General features: G+C 45.1%; 1 protein-coding gene across 1 annotated transcript in view; it reads left to right on the forward strand.

The window, feature by feature from the left end:
• The window catches only part of LOC119384118 (receptor-type tyrosine-protein phosphatase R), a 106,361-nt gene extending 88,641 nt beyond the window's left edge, over positions 1-17,720 (forward strand). The window contains exons 8-9 of the mRNA XM_049413058.1: positions 4,745-4,858; positions 13,673-17,720. Of these exons, the coding sequence (XP_049269015.1) occupies positions 4,745-4,858; positions 13,673-13,766 (208 nt within the window). The 3' untranslated portion in view covers positions 13,767-17,720. The remainder of the gene's footprint in view (positions 1-4,744; positions 4,859-13,672) is intronic.
• The last annotated feature ends 216 nt before the right edge of the window (positions 17,721-17,936 follow it).

The following is a 17,936-nucleotide window of genomic DNA, read 5'->3' on the forward strand; positions in this document are numbered from 1 at the left end:
AGTTAGTCTGAGTGAGCTCCATTTATTTTGCAACCTACAAACACATGTTGCCAATGAGGTTGGCATTTGCAAGTCATCTCAATCGGTGAGAAGAAAGACTTTCTTGCTTGTTTGCGGATATGGCAGAGCTTAATCTTTGTGATCTCGAAGCCAAAGCTTTTCTGGCCTTCTGAAGTATAGAATAAATTCCCACTGAAGGTCATCAGAACTCTAGACGCACTTACTGCAAATGAGTTTTTTCTTGGTAAGGGCACTGCTGCAACAAGTTATAAGCAACTGAGCTATATTTTTTCAAGCTGCTTGCAGTTACCAGCTGCACCACTATCAGCTCGATAAAATAATGTGGATGTTTTTTTTGGTTTGTTTTTTTGACAAAGCTGATTTAGAGAAGGCTTCTGTTGAGCGAATGCTTAATGGCAACCAAAATTTGCGACACCGTAACAGGTCTTTCAGTTCTTAATTCGGTGCATGATGTCGCAAATCAGAAAACATGGCCGCCATAAACGAAGGTGCTGTCGTTCAGGTTGTCCTGTTTTCCTGTGACTTTATACTGCAGCTCTTTTGTTATTGTGGCATGCGACTGTTTTCGATGTTGAATGTTCCTTGGACCGAGTTGAGAACAAGTGGTTTGGCTTGGTGGACATGATAATACTTTTGCGCAAAGAAAGTAGAGCATGTTAACATTGGCATTGCACCACTCTGGGCAGCGCCCAATGTTTGGATGACAAGCCACAGTGGCAGAATAGATGTGTTAGCTTCGCTTAGGACCTATTGTGACTATAAGTGTTAAGTAAAGCTTTGCGAATAGCAAAATTTTGGGTGCGAAGCAAATTCAGTGAAGTGTGAGTGCGAATCGAATCAAATATTTTTCCAATATTTCTCGAATATTTCTAGAATATTTTTTAGGGGTGTGCGAATATTCGAAATTTCGAATATTTTTCGAATAGCGTTTGCTATTCGATTCGATTCGCACTGGAATTTTACTATTCGAACTTTTCGAACTTCCCAAAAACAGAGTCAACGTCAGATTGAAAGTGACCCCTTCAGATTTTCAATATGCTTCACCTCATTACACTCTCGTATCGCGGCAAAGCTGCCTTTCAAGCTCCGTTACGGTCGAATTTTGCCAAGAGACAGTCGAATTACGGTCGAATTTTGCCAACGTCCAATTGGAAGTGGTCCCTAGATTTTAGATGCGAAGTATCTTAAGGCCGAGCTCAATCCGGTGGTGTGCGGCGTGACCACCCTTACTGCGCATGCGCATACCCTCTCCACACACCTCCTCTCCCCTTCCCCTCTCCACTTTCCCCTCTCCCCTTCCCCTTTCCACTCTTCCTCTGAAACGCGGGCTAGACATGCCGAAATTCTCTCCTGCGCAACGCCGCGATGAGCTCGAGCGCATGCGCGTCCCCTCCGCTTCTCTCTCCTCTCCCACGCTGCCCCCCTCTCGCCCGCCTGTCGACCGCGTTCCCCGCTCGCCCTGTGAGAATTAACGGCCAGGCTAGATGGAAGATACGACGCGCGTAGCGTCCCTCTTCGCGTTCCACGACGCGAGGTCGGTAGCATGCCCAACGAACGCCAACGGAACGCGATCGTGCAAGTGCTCCGGCTTCGCATCGCCTCATGGTCCCCTTTAGCGGGAGATGGTGTAATTTTTCTATATGCTTCACCTCAGCACACCTCGGTATTGCGGCAAAGCTGCCTTTCAAGCTCCGTTATGGCCGAACTTCGCCAAGAGACAGTCAACGTCCGATTGAAAGTGGTCCCTAGATTTTTCAATATGCTTCACCTCATCACACCCCGGTATTGCGGCAAAGCTGCCTTTCAAGCTCTGCTACGGTCGCAAATGTATGAACTCAAGAAAATGCTGGTTCCAACATGGAAATGGAAAGATGTGGCAGAGGTGGGGGCTCAATTAATGCTGTTTTGAATCTGAAATTTGGGCAGGAAGTCCGAAAAATCGGAAGACGAAGCTTTTTAGCATCCAAAGTTTCAGATGTTCTTATATATCGACGTCTACGAGGCAGATTTGGAACTCCGGACTTGAAGGGAGCACACTCTTGTCCACCATATCAGTTGGGCCTCCACAGAAGTTGAAAGAGGAGGAGAGGCTGAGGAAATGGCATCTTTGCCTATCACGTGCAAAGTGTTGTCGGCAACACTTTGGTTGCACCAAATCATGTACATAAATACAATTCGGCCTCTACATTGTCTCATTCTTGATAAGACAACTATGAAACACCACCCCACCAGTGCTTCATCAACCTAGCGAAAAGGAACACTTTCATGTTGTTATCTCATAAGAATATGCTTAGGAATCCTCTCTAACATTGTTTTCTGCAATTTTGCTTCGAAGTATTCGAAAGATAGTCTAGAAATATTCGAAAAATATTCGATTCGATTCGCACTCACACTTCAATATTCGAATTCGCTTCGCACCCAAAATTTTGCTATTCGCACAGCTCTAATATTTTTCAAATACTTCGTAGCTAAATTGCAGAAAAAAAGTTTGAGAGGATTCCTAAGCATATTCTTATGAGATAGCAACATGAAAGTGTTTCTTTTTGCTAGGTTGATGAAGCACTGGCGGGGTGGTGTTTCATAGTTGTCTTATCAAGAATGAGGTGATGTAGAGGCCGAATTCTATTTATGTACATGATTTGGTGCAACCAAAGCATTGCCGACAACACTTTACATAGTGATAGGCAAAGATGCCATTTCCTCAGCCTCTCTTCCTCTTACAACTTCTGTGGAAGCCCAACTGATGTGGTGGACAAGAGTCTGCTCCCTTCAAGTCCGGAGTTCCAAATCTGCTTCGTAGATGTCGATATATAAGAACATCTGAAATTGTGGATGCTAAAAAGCTTCGGAGTCCGATTTTTCGGACTTCCTGCCCAAATTTCAGGTCCAAAACAGCATTAATTGAGCCCCCACCTCTGCCACATCTTTCATTTCCTTGTTGGAACCAGCATTTTCTTGAGTTCGTACATTTGCGATCGTAGCAAAGCTTGAAGGGCAGCTTTGCGGCAATACCGGGGTGTGATGAGGTGAAGCATATTGAAAATCTAGGGACCACTTCCAATCGGACGTTGACTGTCTTGGCATATCGTATTGGTATAGTGCAGCTCAGTTTGAGCATAAAGAAAAGAGGCTACTGCGAAGAAGGAAACACAGGCAACAGGATGAGCTCTTTATGCTCAAACTGAGCTGCGCTATACCAATACGATATCACAATGCACCAACTTGCCCATACTGCAGTACGTGTCTCGGCAAAGTTCGACCGTGGCAGAGCTTGAAAGGCAGTTTTGCCGCAATACCGGGGTGTGATGAGGTGAAGCATACTGAAAACCTGGGGACGACTTCCAATCGGACGTTGACAGTGTCTTGGCAAAGTTCGACTGTAATAGAGCTTGAAAGGCAACTTTGCCGCAATACGAGAGTGTAATGAGGTGAAGCATATTGAAAATCTGAAGGGGTCACTTTCAATCGGACGTTGACTGTATTTGTTTTTGGGAAGTTCGAATAGTAAAATTCCAGTGCGAATCGGATCGAATAGCAAACACTATTCGAAAAATATTCGAAATTTCGAATATTCGCACACCGCTAGTGTTAAGCTTTTTTGTGTGTGTGCTTTTACACTAGCACGGCGCTGTGAAGAGGACTTCGCCAGCACGGCATCAAATTGTGGTCACCGGATCTCGGATTAAACAGCATTAACATTATACGTTATTGAAATTCGTTGTTTTTTCTTCGTACTGCCATATTATTTGAACATTCTTGCAGCACTTCCTATGTAAAAAATTAATCTTTCAGCAAGCACATGTCTTTGGAATCTTTGGAGAACGCTCTGCTAAGCTGTTGTATGCTAGTTCAGCCGTAATGCCTAAACTTTCTCTCTGAAAAAGTATGGCGCTGATGCATGTTTACGGAGAAAAATTTATATTAGCGTCCACAACGTGGTTTAAATCTAAGAGTGTTACAATTGAGATAGCAGAAACTTACTTTTGGCACGTGAAAAAGGCGATTTCCAGTTACAGAAAGGTCCATTCGCGAAAGAGGCCCATCATTACAGCCAGACAATTGGCACCATCTCATGAGTAGTCGGCTAACATCTTTGAAGTAACTGCAGGAGAGATGAACGAGCTGTCCCATTCTTTCCTCCAGACTACTGATAATTGAAGACACACTAGCATAAACTGAAGGAAAGGAGATTACTCTTAAGGGCTCGTTTTTTCTTTGTTAGACACAATATTAATGAGAACTAACAGACAGCAATGCCAAGGAAAGTATAGGGGGTGTTACTTGTAGTAATTGGAATATAAATGTGAAGAAACTAAAGTGGACGAAAAGATAACTTGCCGCCAGCAGGGACTGAACCTGCGACCTTCGAATAACGCGTCCGATACTCTACCACTGAGCTACGGCGGCGGTCATCTCCCCATCCACTTTAGAGGGTATATATGTGGATTGAAACTTAGGAGTGTCAATCAGCGGCCGTAGTCAGCGGTCACTCAGCTGCCGTAGCTCAGGGGTAGAGCATCGGACGCGTTATTCAAAGGTCGCAGGTTTGGTCCCTGCCGGCGGCAAGTTATCTCTTCATCCACTTTACTTTCTTCACATTTATATTCTAATTATTACAAATAACAGTCCCTATACTTTCCTTGGCATTGCTGTCTGTTAGTTCTCATTAATACTAGCATAACCTTGTCACTTGTGCTGATCACTTGTGCTTTGGTTGTTGCAGTGCGGGCATTGGCCGCACTGGCTGCTTTGTGGCCAGCAGCATTGGCATCCGGCAGCTGCGAGAGGAGAACAGCGTCGATGTGTTGGCCATTGTGTGCGCTCTTCGCAGGGACAGGTGAGTGCATAAGTTGGTTTAATTGTCTGGTGTGGCCACTTTAATGTACCTGTGATCAACTGGGCAATGGCTGATCCTGGCTTTGCTGAAACTCGATCCTCTGAAAAGCTGCTTAACTTAGCCTTTTGCTTTTACTTGTCACAGATCGTTTCAGAACACACTAGGGTTTGTGCTTCTGCTTCCTCAATCCTATGTCTCGACAGTTACATCCCAGTCTTTCCAGCTGCTTTGTTGATGATCGAATGACCAGTCATCAAATATTTGTCACGTCGAGACTGGTTGCAAAGGTGTCGGTGCACAATTTTCATAAAGTGATTGTCAGCTTTCTGGCTGCTAAACATGTGTGCATACTAGATCACCTTGCCTCTTTATGGTCAGAGTGTTGACAAACTGTGCAATCACTTTTCCATTGTGGTCCAGCACTGCATGCATTGCTTTGTTCCACTCCTAAAAATATTAGAAAAAGTAATCCACGTATAACCAGAGATATAATTCATGCAAAAAGAATGTTCAAACTAAGGCATAAAGCACTTCAACGCTCTGCTAACCCACATAATAATAAATGCATTAGAGATGTGAGCCAAGAACTAAAGTACGGTAGCTTATCACAAACTTGAAAAACAGCTTTTTCAATGCTACTTTGCTATCTTCCTTGAAAGGTACTTCTGGGGAATCCCTCACGACACACAAATAGTAAAATAGTAATGGCAGTAATACTACAGAAAGAGCTCAGTCTCTTGGCACTATCTTTTCTACTATTTTTACCAGAGATGATGGCTGTAGACCAGATTTTCAAGAAGTTACCAATCATCCTTTAATGAATGATATAGAAATGAGCAGGGTCTGTTAAACCTTTCGCTAAGCAGTGATACCAAAGTAGTCCAGGACCCGATAATATTCCCAATGAGTTTTTGTACAGATATGCTGAATGGGCTGCTAAATATCTTGCATTAATTCATCAGTCCTATATATTTGCTGGTTGCTTTCCATCTGCTTGGAAGGGTGCAAAACTTGTCCCCATTCATAAAAGTGGCAATAAGGCCCGTATTCACAAACCAACCTTATCCTTATCTTTTGCCCTCCTTACCTTTTCGGCACGTTAACGCGTTTCATAAACAAACCTTATGCCTCAATCCAACCTTTCCTTAACCTTATCGCCGTGAAAAGGTGGCGTTCGATAAGGTAGCCCGGCAGGTACCTTGAGGCGCCACTTATGCGGCGCGCTATGGCTGATTACGGAAGAAGCTTTACAAAATAATTTAAAAAAAGGTGACTTACGCTACCGGCGTCCATATGTGCAATTAACGCTGCGAGTGCTTGGCAACCGTCAAAATTCCATGGAAGAGTTCAGCGACGGTGTGTTGCTGAGTAGATCCTTGAAGCGAGCACTTCATGCCCCCGAGCTTGCCGCTGGAAACGAGCCCCCACTACGTCGGTTTTCACGTGCCACCACTCCTTCAGCTGCTGGTGGCGCTCTTCTACGGCGGAGGCACTTTTCAAATTGTGAATGCTGACTTGGTGGACATGCCCTAGCAACGCTGCCCCACATTAATAAACGTGTGAAAAAATCAGTCAGGCTACGGCGCGGAAGCCGACGTGTTTCACTGCAGGATGGGGTACTTTTTACCCATTTTTGCACTCACGTAGACGCTGCTCGGTGCTCATGCCGCTGTTGCTGCTTTGAATCGCTCCTACTTTCTCGTGTTGTCCTTCACTAAACACCGCGTGCTATCACAATGCGACGCTTTCAAGTCGATTAGCAGCGCTTGATCTTCAGTGAAATTCAATTTTCGCCTTTCTGTCACACTCAATAACAAGCGTATGTATGACCCACGTAAACAGCCACACACGCACACACGTATGCAGTCGGAGAAAAACCGCTCGCAACTTCACGCGCCTGTCAGTGCCCTTGTAGAAACCAGCGCTTCGTGCGCTTCGTGGACCGGCACGCCCGTCATCGCATGTGGCGGCGCGTCCGTAGTGCGTCTACGCGAGCTGCCGGTTGCCATGACAACGGTAAAACCTTAACAAAGAAAAGGAGCAGACGGTGCGGCCAGACGAGGCGCGTTCTTACCAAAACTTGCACGGGTATGCGTTCCTGCAGTTTTCTTATTGTTTTTAGGAGAATACACCTTTTTTTCTTGCTAAAAAAATAGTTCATAGCCTCGCCCCCATGCTCGTTCCTTATGACGACAAGGCCGCCTTCCGTAAGGCTGCCTTAAAACCGAATAAGGCGAGTTTATGAAACGCATTGAGACATTTTCTTATCCTTACACTTTTCCCTTCCTTATGAAAGGCCGCCTTATAGCATTAAGATAAGGTTGGTTTGTGAATACGGGCCTAAATCCAAACCCATTTCACTACTTAGTTACAAGTGCCAAAATACTAGAACACGTCTCCAAACACTTATCCGTCTACCTTGATGACTTCACTATTTTAGATAATCGCCAACATGGCTTTCCTAACCAGCACTTAACAATAATTCAGTTAGCTGAACTTACCCATGATTGTTTTTGAAAAACTATGAGCGCACAGAAAACACGGACAACAAAAAGACACACATATGCACACAAGTAGGCGCTACTTCCAACAAAATTTATTCTTGTGATCCACTGCTACTTATAGCACACAATCAGCCCATATCGATCCATTGCACTAACAAAAAAAGAGTGAATACCTGGGTGTGACAACGTCAAAATAAAAAGTGTCATCTAGGGGGGGTTTGGGAGTTTGGCGCATTGATATGGGCTGATTGTGTGCTATAAGTAGCAGTGGATCACAAGAATAAATTTTGTTGGAAGTAGCGCCTACGTGTGTGCATACGTGTGTCTTTTTGTCGTCCGTGTTTCCTGTGCGCTTATAGTTTTTCAAGATGGAATACCAACGTGCCCAAACCGCCGCACTGCTTACCCATGATCTTGCATATGCTTTGAACAAACATAAACAGGTAAATATAATATTTCTCAACCTTGTAAAAGTGTTTGATAAAGCTTCCCATTCTAAACTGCTCCCAAAGAATGACAAAACTTTCCCAAATCTATTAGTCACCAACATCCAGCAGCTGGAGCACGAATGGGAGTCCAACAGGAATTGCTATAAGATCCCTGTTGCCAACGCTCATTTTACGTCGGCCGTGAGGTGGCCAACGTTCTTGGTCGTTGGAAGAGGGCACCTGGTCCCCAATTTCACACGAGCTGGATTCACTCCAGCATCAGACTCGTTCACAAGGCCCTTTACATTGGCTCACACAACGACATCACAAGGAAAAGCAACCCTTTTGCACCTTTCGTGGGATGGTCACTCGCACATGGAACATACAACGAGCGGGGCGAGGTTATCGATTTGGACCTTATATGGAACATGACGGCGACATCAACAGCAAAATGTGCCTGGAGCCTCTGTATAATTGCTATCGCGATAACATCTATGTCTGCATAAAGAATTTGAATAGCAAATGGCAGCATTTCTAAATGTCTATTGCTAGTGGAATGCTTGTTAAATTGCTTTTGCCGCAGTACACTCATGTGTTGCGGAAATGCCTGCTAAGATTGGGAAGGGGGTGCAATAGCTGTCGTAAGACACAGCGCATTTTGTCCTGTATACTTACACATGCGTGCATGCATTTTATAATTACGGTTACCAGTATGATTGCTGATGTCTAAGAGCTTTATTAGCAATCAGTCAGAGTTGTGTGTGACGTTGCTGTGGCCTTGGAAAACAGTCAATAAGAGAAGTTCGCAGTTTTCTCTCCTCCCAGTTTGGCGGGTATCCAATCATCTGGAAGTGCTCTTGCTACTGCACAGACAAGTCTTGGGGAGGGGGAAGGGAGTTGGTTTGCTGAGGCTAGCCGAGCGGTGACATATTGCGTCGCAATTTTTGGTCTCTTCCTCTACCCAAAGCATGCATAGTCACAGTGCATAGTCACAAAGGTAATGGAAGAGCTGATCTTCTTGTTCCAAGTTTCACAAGCAGTTGGGATCTCCCACCTGGTCCGATGTGTTTTGTTAGGATTGAAGCACTGTTGCATTTTGCAGCATTTGTCTGCCACTTCTGTTGATTTTAACTGCAATATTTTCCTTCCATCGAGATTTGTGGCAGGAGCTCTGCATTTTGATAAACACATAATTGTATTTTAAGTGTTGTTTAATAAAATTTTATTGTATTGATCCAATATATATTCAATTTACATGCTTGTGCCAAAGGTATGAGCAGATAACTCATACCTTTGTGCATGCTGTGCGCTCATCGCAAAGTTTGTGTTGAAGCCACACAAACAGCACGAAAGTCACTTCGCTTGCTGCAGTGTCCGCATTTCAGAAAGCAGTTAGCTGCTAGTCTTACTTTGTATAACATTCCAATTTGTTGCTATTGCATTCATTGTTTCACGAAAAAGTTGTTGCTTTTTACAGCGAGGCTGTTAAAGCTGAGCTGATTTGGGATCTCATTTCCCAGCTTTTTTATACATCATCTCTTCCACCCACACAATATCCCTCATACTGCAAAGCCCATGGTGTATCACTGCTTCTGGGAATGCCCACGCCCACCGGGCCAGCCCCCTATTCCTTCACCCCACATTCCTCCAGCTCAGAGCCGCAGGAGCAGCTTCGGCTGATCCAACGTGCACGTGGAGTGCCAATGGGGCCCTGACCTAAGGGCTCCACCCTACGAGGAAGAGCTCATTCTTGCACTAATAAAATTTTTTCTCTCTCTCTCTGGGCACAGCGATGTTCGCAGCCGGGCCACAGAAATTGGGCAAGCCCCACTACTCACCCAGGGGTGTGACAGCTGTGCCAAGTGCGCCAATTTGATACAATTCCTTATTTTTGCACCGAGCTGAGCCGAAACCATGAAATTTGTTAAGTTTGTGCCTCGCTGCACCAGAATGTCCGACCAGCCTCACAATTTTCTCAGTTGCGCTAATTTTAGCAAGAAAGCTAAAATTAGCGCAACTAAAATTAGTGCAGCTAAAATTAGCCCAGCGAGGTGAGGCCTAGTCAGGGGGTTTAAGTCTTCCTTTTGCCTTGCCTCACGGGCAAACCCTGTATGTGTTATGCCCAAATAAAGTTTACTTTGCTTTACTTTGAAAAAAAATGGAGGCGGCATTGGTCGCGTGCAGTTTGGCAGTGGTGGGAAACCTGCGCCAATTGCGCCAATCTGCGCCAACTGGCAATTGCTGCTCCACACTGCTCCAAAAGAGTCTTTTTTGCATAATTTGCACCATTGCTGCGCCACAATGTTAGGAACTGAAACTAATATTTCGTGGACAGCGCGATTTGTGAGTGGATGTACGTCGTGGTCGCCATCTTGAGCTGCTGCATTTGTTAATGGCGCCACTAGCGTCCCAGTCGTCGTGACAGCCGACGCAATCCAATTCAATATCAGTGGCAACGGTACAGCAGCACTAACACCCTAGCTACCCTAGCAGCACTGCAACCGCACTGCAACCTTCGCTTTCTGCAAGCGATGCGTACTCCTCGATGCTGATGCTCTAGCTGTCCTTGCAGCGGATGGAGGTGCGTTTGTGTTGTCGCCTAATAAAAGCATGCAGTATGGTTACGACAGAGCTACGCTTGCTGTGCCGTACGCGTACGTTTATCATAATGGCGTGAGTGTAGCGTGGTTTCTGTGTGCACGATCCGCAACAGCGAGCTGCTTTCGTTTCTACAAAGCGGTGCGCGTGTGAATGCGGTCTGGCACAACGAGTAGCAACGATCGGCGGCTAAATGCGTGCAGTAGGCTTAAAGCAGCGCGACGCGACAGGGTTGTCAGCGTCATACTGGCGCGGTCGTCGGTGGCCGCCACCTCACATTCGTTCTTTCCCTATGCTTGCATCGCTGCAATCGCGCGGAAGTAGGAATCATTTATCGACCGATTTCCGCACTTTCTAAAAGAGACACTGTGGCGTCAGCAAGTTCAGCGGCGCAGTAAACTTTTATTGCGCAAAACATTATCGCGGCACGCAGTGTAACTATATGCATGTGTGTGTGTGTGTGTGTGTGTGTGTGTGTGTGTGTGTGTGTGTGTGTGTGTGTGTGTGTGTGTGTGTGTGTGTGTGCGCGCGTGCGCGTGCGTGCGTGCGCGCGTGCGTGCGTGCCTGCGTGTGTGTGTGTGTGTGTGTGTGTGTGTGTGTGTGTGTGTGTGTGTGTTCGCACGTGTGTGTATCGGGTGTCCCAGCTAACTTGTGCCAAGGGTTAAAAAATGCAATATTAGAAGCAGTTGAGTGAAATCGTTTGAATATTGATGACAGCCACCTTGCACACTACAGATATTTTTTTGTTTTGTAAATAATTTGTTAATTAGGATTATCAAGTCAATTGCTAAATATTGACTTTATGCAAGAAGTGGGATTTGCAAAGTTCGAGAGCGTCTTCACAAACCTCCATTGCATTATTTGCGAGAAAGAAAGTCTCACGTGTACCATTTCTTCCGAGCTGCAAAGAAGCCCGAGAAATACGAAAAAAAAAAAAAAACATGTGACTAGCACTTTCGCGCGCCGCGATTATGCTGCGACCGTGACTCGCCGGCTTCGTCACAGCTAGTTGCAGCGGTAGGCCGATAAGTTGGCAGTCGTTTCTTGGCCTGTGTCAGCCAGTTGGCGCGCATGACGGTCCAAGTTTTAGCAAGCGCGGGCCAAGCAACAACCACCAACTTATGGGCCTACCGCTGCAAGGGAGCCGGCGAGTCGCAGCCGCAGCTGATTTCGTTCGGTCAAACCACAGCATGGTGGCTACTACGACTGAGAGCAGTACGATGACGGCGCGCGAGTGCGCTAGTTACGTGGATTTTTTTTTATTTCGCGGGCTTTCTTTGCAGCTTCTATCATCTTTCACTCCCCCTTCCCCTTTCCCCAGCACAGGGTAGCCAGCCGGTCTGAGTACTGGCCAACCTCCCTGTCTTTCCGTTCTTCTCCTCTTCTCCTTGGCTAAATTTCTAGGCTAAATTGGCTAATTCTAGGCAGCTTGGCTAAATTCTAGGCAAAATTTTCTTCCTCTGTGTGTTTCATGAAAAGTCGGTGCCTGCTCCAAACACAGGGGTGGCTGCTCCAAAAGCAGATTTTGCCTGCTCCAGTGGCTGCTCCAAAATGCTGGAAGGCATTCCCACCACTGGTTTGGGTATCATCGTCTAATTCAATCCAGACGTGCAGACCATAACCCTAACCCCACATTAAAAGAAAAGAGAAAAGGACAGGGGTTTCTATTAATTACTCATATGTGCACATGCCACGTAATTACGAGTACTGCTAGGATTGCAGACGTCTAAAAAATTTACTGGCAGTCATTCGGAGCTGTGTATGTTGTTTCTGCGGCCCTGAGAAACAATGAACAAAAACATGCGGCAGTTTTCTTTTTTTGCCACCCCCACTCCCTCCTGCTTTACAAATGTCCCAAATTTCTAGATTGCCAGGTTAACATTAGCATTCGCAGCGCCTGTTTGACAGGCGCTGCAAATGCTAATGTGGACTTTGTCATTGTTCGCACTGTTAGGTGGTTCAACACATCGCATTTATTGAAATAGCAGTGCTCACGTGCACTGTGCACGAGTTAACTGATGTTGAATGGCGTGTAGGTGTTTTTGTTTTCTTTTCTAAAAGTAAGCCTTCTTTGTTATACTGCTCCAAATTTAAGATTTCGTGCTAAAAAATTGAGGGATTTTTTTTTTTCATAACCTGCTCCGAATTTGGATTTTCGTGCTCCAAAACCAACATTTTGCTGCTGCAAAAAATGCTCCAAACCCTATTTGGCAGTTGCACCCCTGCTCACCTATTGTCCACTAAAAACTCACAGGGTCCCTCATGCATCCACCTCAGTTGACTCGAAGGCCATATTCTTTTTCTTCCATGTATTCTTCCAAGAGCTTTCTGCAACTAACGTGGTTTTGCGATGTCTCCAGGATTGAGGCTTTGTAAGCTTTCTGCACATCACCTTGTCTTGCACTGACTCCGGGATTGGCCCAGCTTTGACCAAGCAATCATGTCGTGTGATGACGTCACGTTATGTGACGTCATTATTATGTGGCGTCACAAATTTTGCCGATCTGTGATGTCATGATGGCGTCACCATATGACAGCATCACACGATGATGACTTTTTGCATCACTCGTGTTGATGCCGCCGACAGGGCACGCCAACGTGGGACATCGGTCGATTTTCGCGTTTGAGGAGGCATCTAAGCTTTTCGCCTTAAAAATGCCATGCATAACTAGCCTAGCAGGTGTAAAATTGGGCACAGCCAGGAGAGGCATAGCGAAAGGGAATAAGCAAAGTACAGGTGAAGCCTAGTGTAGCAAGGAGAGGGCAAAGCAGGTCCAGGCAAGGGAGGAGATGACATTGGTGATGACATCCGCTTTCCTCAGCAATAGGCGAGATGGCAATCCTGTAAACCTTGCTAGACCATGCTCTACTTTGCCCAGGTTTGCGCTGCTTTGCACTCCATCACTGAGGCTTCCCGTCAGCTCCACAGCTGCCCCTTGGTCTTTACAACCTCAAGTTAGTTAAAGTCATGCATATTTCTTTTCGTTACTTCTCTGAAAAAAAAAAAAGACCTTCCCGTACTGTGAAATGCCATTGTTCTGCTCGGGAATGAATATATGCCTGATCTGAAATGACCTAGGCGAGTAGCATCGCCGTTACTGGTGTTTCCACTAATTTGGTGCAATCAAGCTTCATTGTTCTGCACACGCTTGATTTAAATGGTGAAAGAAACCTTTAACAAAAAGGAAGCCTTCTTGTACCGTACTGCTCAGTGTTGTGTAGGGGACTGTTTACCTACTCTTTTTCAAGGGCTACATGTCTGTGTGTTGTTTTCTATTTAACAGAGGAGGCATGGTGCAGACGGCCGAGCAGTATGAGTTTGTCCATCGAACACTGTGCCTGTTTGAGCGTGAGCTGCCTCACAGAGATGCCCGTTGAGATGCTCTTCGGCGGGGCTTGCTTGCAAGGGTGACGAGTTCCTTGCGGGTGGAAAGGACCGTGGGTGCTGTGAGGTGCCAGTTGCGCTTGTGGACCTCCTTCTCCTTCGGCACACCACTGGGTCAGGCACTCGGCTGTTGTCGAATGCGCCTTTTTGCCATTTCAGCCACACTCATCACTATTTCACTATTTCCTTTAATCCCCACGGGTGAGTGTGTGTGCTTCCTTTGCTATCGAATGTGTGAACCAGTTGGCATAAAGAACTTGTCTGGCTGTGCTGGTGCCATAAGAGTGATGGTACAAGTGGAAACATTCAAGCCGATGGGTCCCCCCTTTTAGAAGTGCTGCCAAGACGAGCATCCATCATCTGCTCTTATTCACTTGTTGTTCGGTGTCCGGCTGTTTGTGTTGCTGGCTCGTGTGCACTGTTTTTTTTAAAAAGAAGATGCAACAAGCATCAACTGACTTTAGTTTCATTTTGGATAAGCAGCAATTCCTGTCCAACCTCAATACAATAGACACGGATATTAAATACCATATATGGCGAAGTAACTTTTGACTTCCCAAACTATATATATTTTGCTGATACTAGTTTGTGCACTTGTAATCCAATTAAGTGAAGATATTTCCATGTCAACATTGCAACAAAGTTGTGCTCTGTAAATTCAGGAAATCGCACTGCATGACTAGAATGCAGACAACATCAGAATGTTGAGGACAAAAAAGCGTGAGCTGTGTCATTGGCTGGCAAGGGACACTACTGTCTCACTTGGCCTCTTCCATTGTCAGTGCCACTTCTGTGTCTCTCAAGTGGTGTCTTACCCATTCGACCACTGTCTGACAAATGCAGCCTCTCTCCAAAACTGTTTAAAGGGCCTCAGGTCACTTAGCTTGTGCATTATGAAAAAATGCTGATCATTTTCTTCTTCTTATTCACTTTCTCAGAATGGCTGGACCACTTTTGGTTATGCTTTGCAGGGTAATGTGATTTGGTTTGCACCAAGTGCAAAATTGTTGAAAAAGTGTTTCAGCATACATGTTTTGTTTGTGTAAATAAATGCCCACTTGCGCATATGGCAATGCTACATAGCTAATGGCAGGGTTGATATCTGAATTTTTTTTTTCTAAGGTCCCTTTTGATAGGTAAAAGAGAATTTCAGTTTTCAGGCGCTAGGCACAGGTTCCATTTGAATCACAAGTTTTTCTGCTGTTGTCAAATAAGGACATCTCGAAAGGCAATTTTTGCAGTCTGATTAGCAAAAAGAGCAGTGATATTTAAGTGGTTCATTTTTGCTTGAACCATCACAGGGTTGCTTGGGTGTAGCACATTTGCATGAAGCATTTTGCAGTAGCATTTATCAGGCTCATTAAAGTACTTTGTAATGAAATGCATAATAGGCTGAGGAATGGCACATAACTTCATGCGAACACAATAGCGAACACAATAAGAACCCCGAGTGTTGTTTTGTAGATAGCACCAGGTGTTTCAGCTACACCTATCTCAGCTTTAAGATATCTTTTTAACCATGAACTCCTTCGGGGCATATTTTAGTTGCAGATGTTGTGCAGTCATCTGCTGGTAATTGTGCCAAACTCCAGCTTTTTGTTGAAGGTGTGTTTCTACTACACAAACGTGTGAAGTTGAACAGCCATGTTATTTCAGTGTACACTTTTTATTCAGCATTTCACAAATTTGGTTGACCACTGCACTAGGTCAACCTTAGTTGCTCTTTAAGAAGTTTGTGAAAACTATTTGATCAGTAATTACCGTCTACAAAAGTTAATGTCTGTCCACCATGATAAATCACTGTCAGTAGAAATTGCCGCTTGCTCTTGAGTTTCTCCTGTTTCTAGTAATTGGAGTGGTGTTGTTGGAACGCTTCAAAAGTTTTGCTGTTTATTTACGAGCTTGAATTTCAAGATCACTCCATGATACTGAGAAGAACCATGCATTTTTTTTTGCCCATGCTATACACTGTGAATGTGAACTCTTTTTTTTTTTTGGCTTTGTTTGAAGTACTTGTGTGATAGCACAACCTTCTTCACTTTTGAAGCATTCAGGTTTGGCAAAAGTATTTAAAGGAGTCCTGACACAAAAATTTTCGCCCCGCGTTTTTTTGCTGCAGTGTGTTGCTGGGGGCCTGTTAATCATAACACGGCACATCGTTCGCTGCAGCGCGCGACAGATAATTAATTACAAGCTCCTCATTACCGACACAGCCTCAGTTTCGGTTTGACAGAGCTCCAAAAACGACAAGCCGCCGGGTGCAACTATCACCACCTAGCGAGTGAAACGCTCGGTCACGTGAGCACACAGAACGCTGGCGCATTTCCGCGCGTTCTGTCGTCGTCGGGCTCATCATCGTCTGATGGCGACGATTTTCTTGCGGCGGGGATCGAAGGAATTTGCGACGTGGCGAATCACTTCAGGTTTGACCCGCTGGCGAGGAGCGATTCGTCGGGAAGCGCGTCAAAACAGAAATGGCGGCTACGACGTCATCGTAACTTGTACCGGCTGCAACGGTTACGTTGGGGAAGTAGGGGGGTCACCTCGGGTCACCTCCGAGGGTGTCAATGCACTAGGTGCGGCCTATAATGCTGGATCGCGCTCGCGAATTTTAAAATTCATATAAAATACCTTCCAAGCTTTATTCGCTGTCGATATTTTGCAGATGGTACACGCACGTACACGGGAATCGATCCAGCAGCCTATCTCGGCCGCGAAATTTTGTGTCAGTACCCCTTTAATGTTGTGTGACACCGTGTGAGACAGCCATGTCCAGAACAACACGCAACCGTGAGATTGTCTGTGTTCACCTTTGTGCTATGGCCTGTCACTTTAATTACTGAGAACCGAACCTTTCGTTTGTTATTTCTTGCACATCATGCTAGAAGTGCCAGTTCATAGATTTCCATAAAACCAACACAATGTGTTGCACAGCCATTTCTCTTTTTTTTTTTTTTATCTGCATTATGATTCTGTTTTATTTGTTCTGTCCACTTGATGTTTCTGTCATTGAGGGACTACATTGTATCACTGATTTTGTCCAGTGGCTGAAGGAAACACTGGAAGGAGGTGAGCCTGTCTAAGTAGCTGGTTTTTCTATGACTGAGGTCATATCGATCACTTTTGGTGACGTTACACAGATCAGACTAGGCCAGCAGGCAGCTTGCACAAAAGGGAAAGCACGCTTGAAAGTGATTGGCCGACACTTGTATCTTGGTGCATTGCTGAAACGTAACAAAGAATGCATCTTGAAGGGCCCCAGAACCACCCAGAGGGCAAAATGTGGTTGTGGTGTTGCAATTGTTTGCAACAAACACGTAGCCGTGAGAACGCATCCGAATTATCAGATCTTCCGAATTAACGAGCGTTTACTGTACTTCATTTAAGGGAGTTTAGTGGTTCAGGTTCTGCCACATGCCTTGGTTTGCATCACTTAATAATCTTACCTCATTTGTCCCGAAAAAAAAAAAAAAAAGATAGAAGAAATGACCAGCTGTGTAGTTGTCTGTAGTGTGGAGAAATCACACAAACAATGCTTCCAAGTGTTTTATTGAGCAATGCAGAGCCATTGATGCAATCTTGCAGAATGACATAAGCAAAAAACAAAGCTGCAATTAGTGGAAATTTTTGTTACTTGCTGTCATGCACGACCACTGTTGCCTTGACAGAGTCTGTTCATTGTGATAAAATTTTGGCATCAGACTCCATTCTTACTCTTCATTAGTTCCTGAAAACAAAAATTTACATTTACAGATAGAAATCACTTCAATTGGACATGTTTGGAGTAGGATGGCTGTAATACCTCATTTTACATCTGAAGATCACAACAGGGCTTGTTGCTGAGCTAGTTGGTTCATAACTTGAGGTAAAACTGTAATGACGCAAAGAAGACGGGGACGAAGCGAAGACACGCGAAGACGAAGCGACAGACAGACACGCCCGTGTCTGTCTGTTCGTGTCTTCGCTTCGTCCCCGTCTTCTTTGCGTCATTACAGTTTTACCTGAAGATCACAAGCAGCAGCGGGGAAGTTCTCTTTGGTTGTTTATTTGGTCTTGCATTGGAGGAGAATATTTATTGTTTGGATGCTTCCAACGTTGGCACAGTCACTTGGTTCACATTGAGCACATTGTCCATGAATCGTGCACGTCAGCCTGGTGTTCAT

The sequence above is a fragment of the Rhipicephalus sanguineus genome, chromosome 2, assembly GCF_013339695.2.
Source record: "Rhipicephalus sanguineus isolate Rsan-2018 chromosome 2, BIME_Rsan_1.4, whole genome shotgun sequence".
NCBI lineage: Eukaryota > Metazoa > Arthropoda > Arachnida > Ixodida > Ixodidae > Rhipicephalus > Rhipicephalus sanguineus.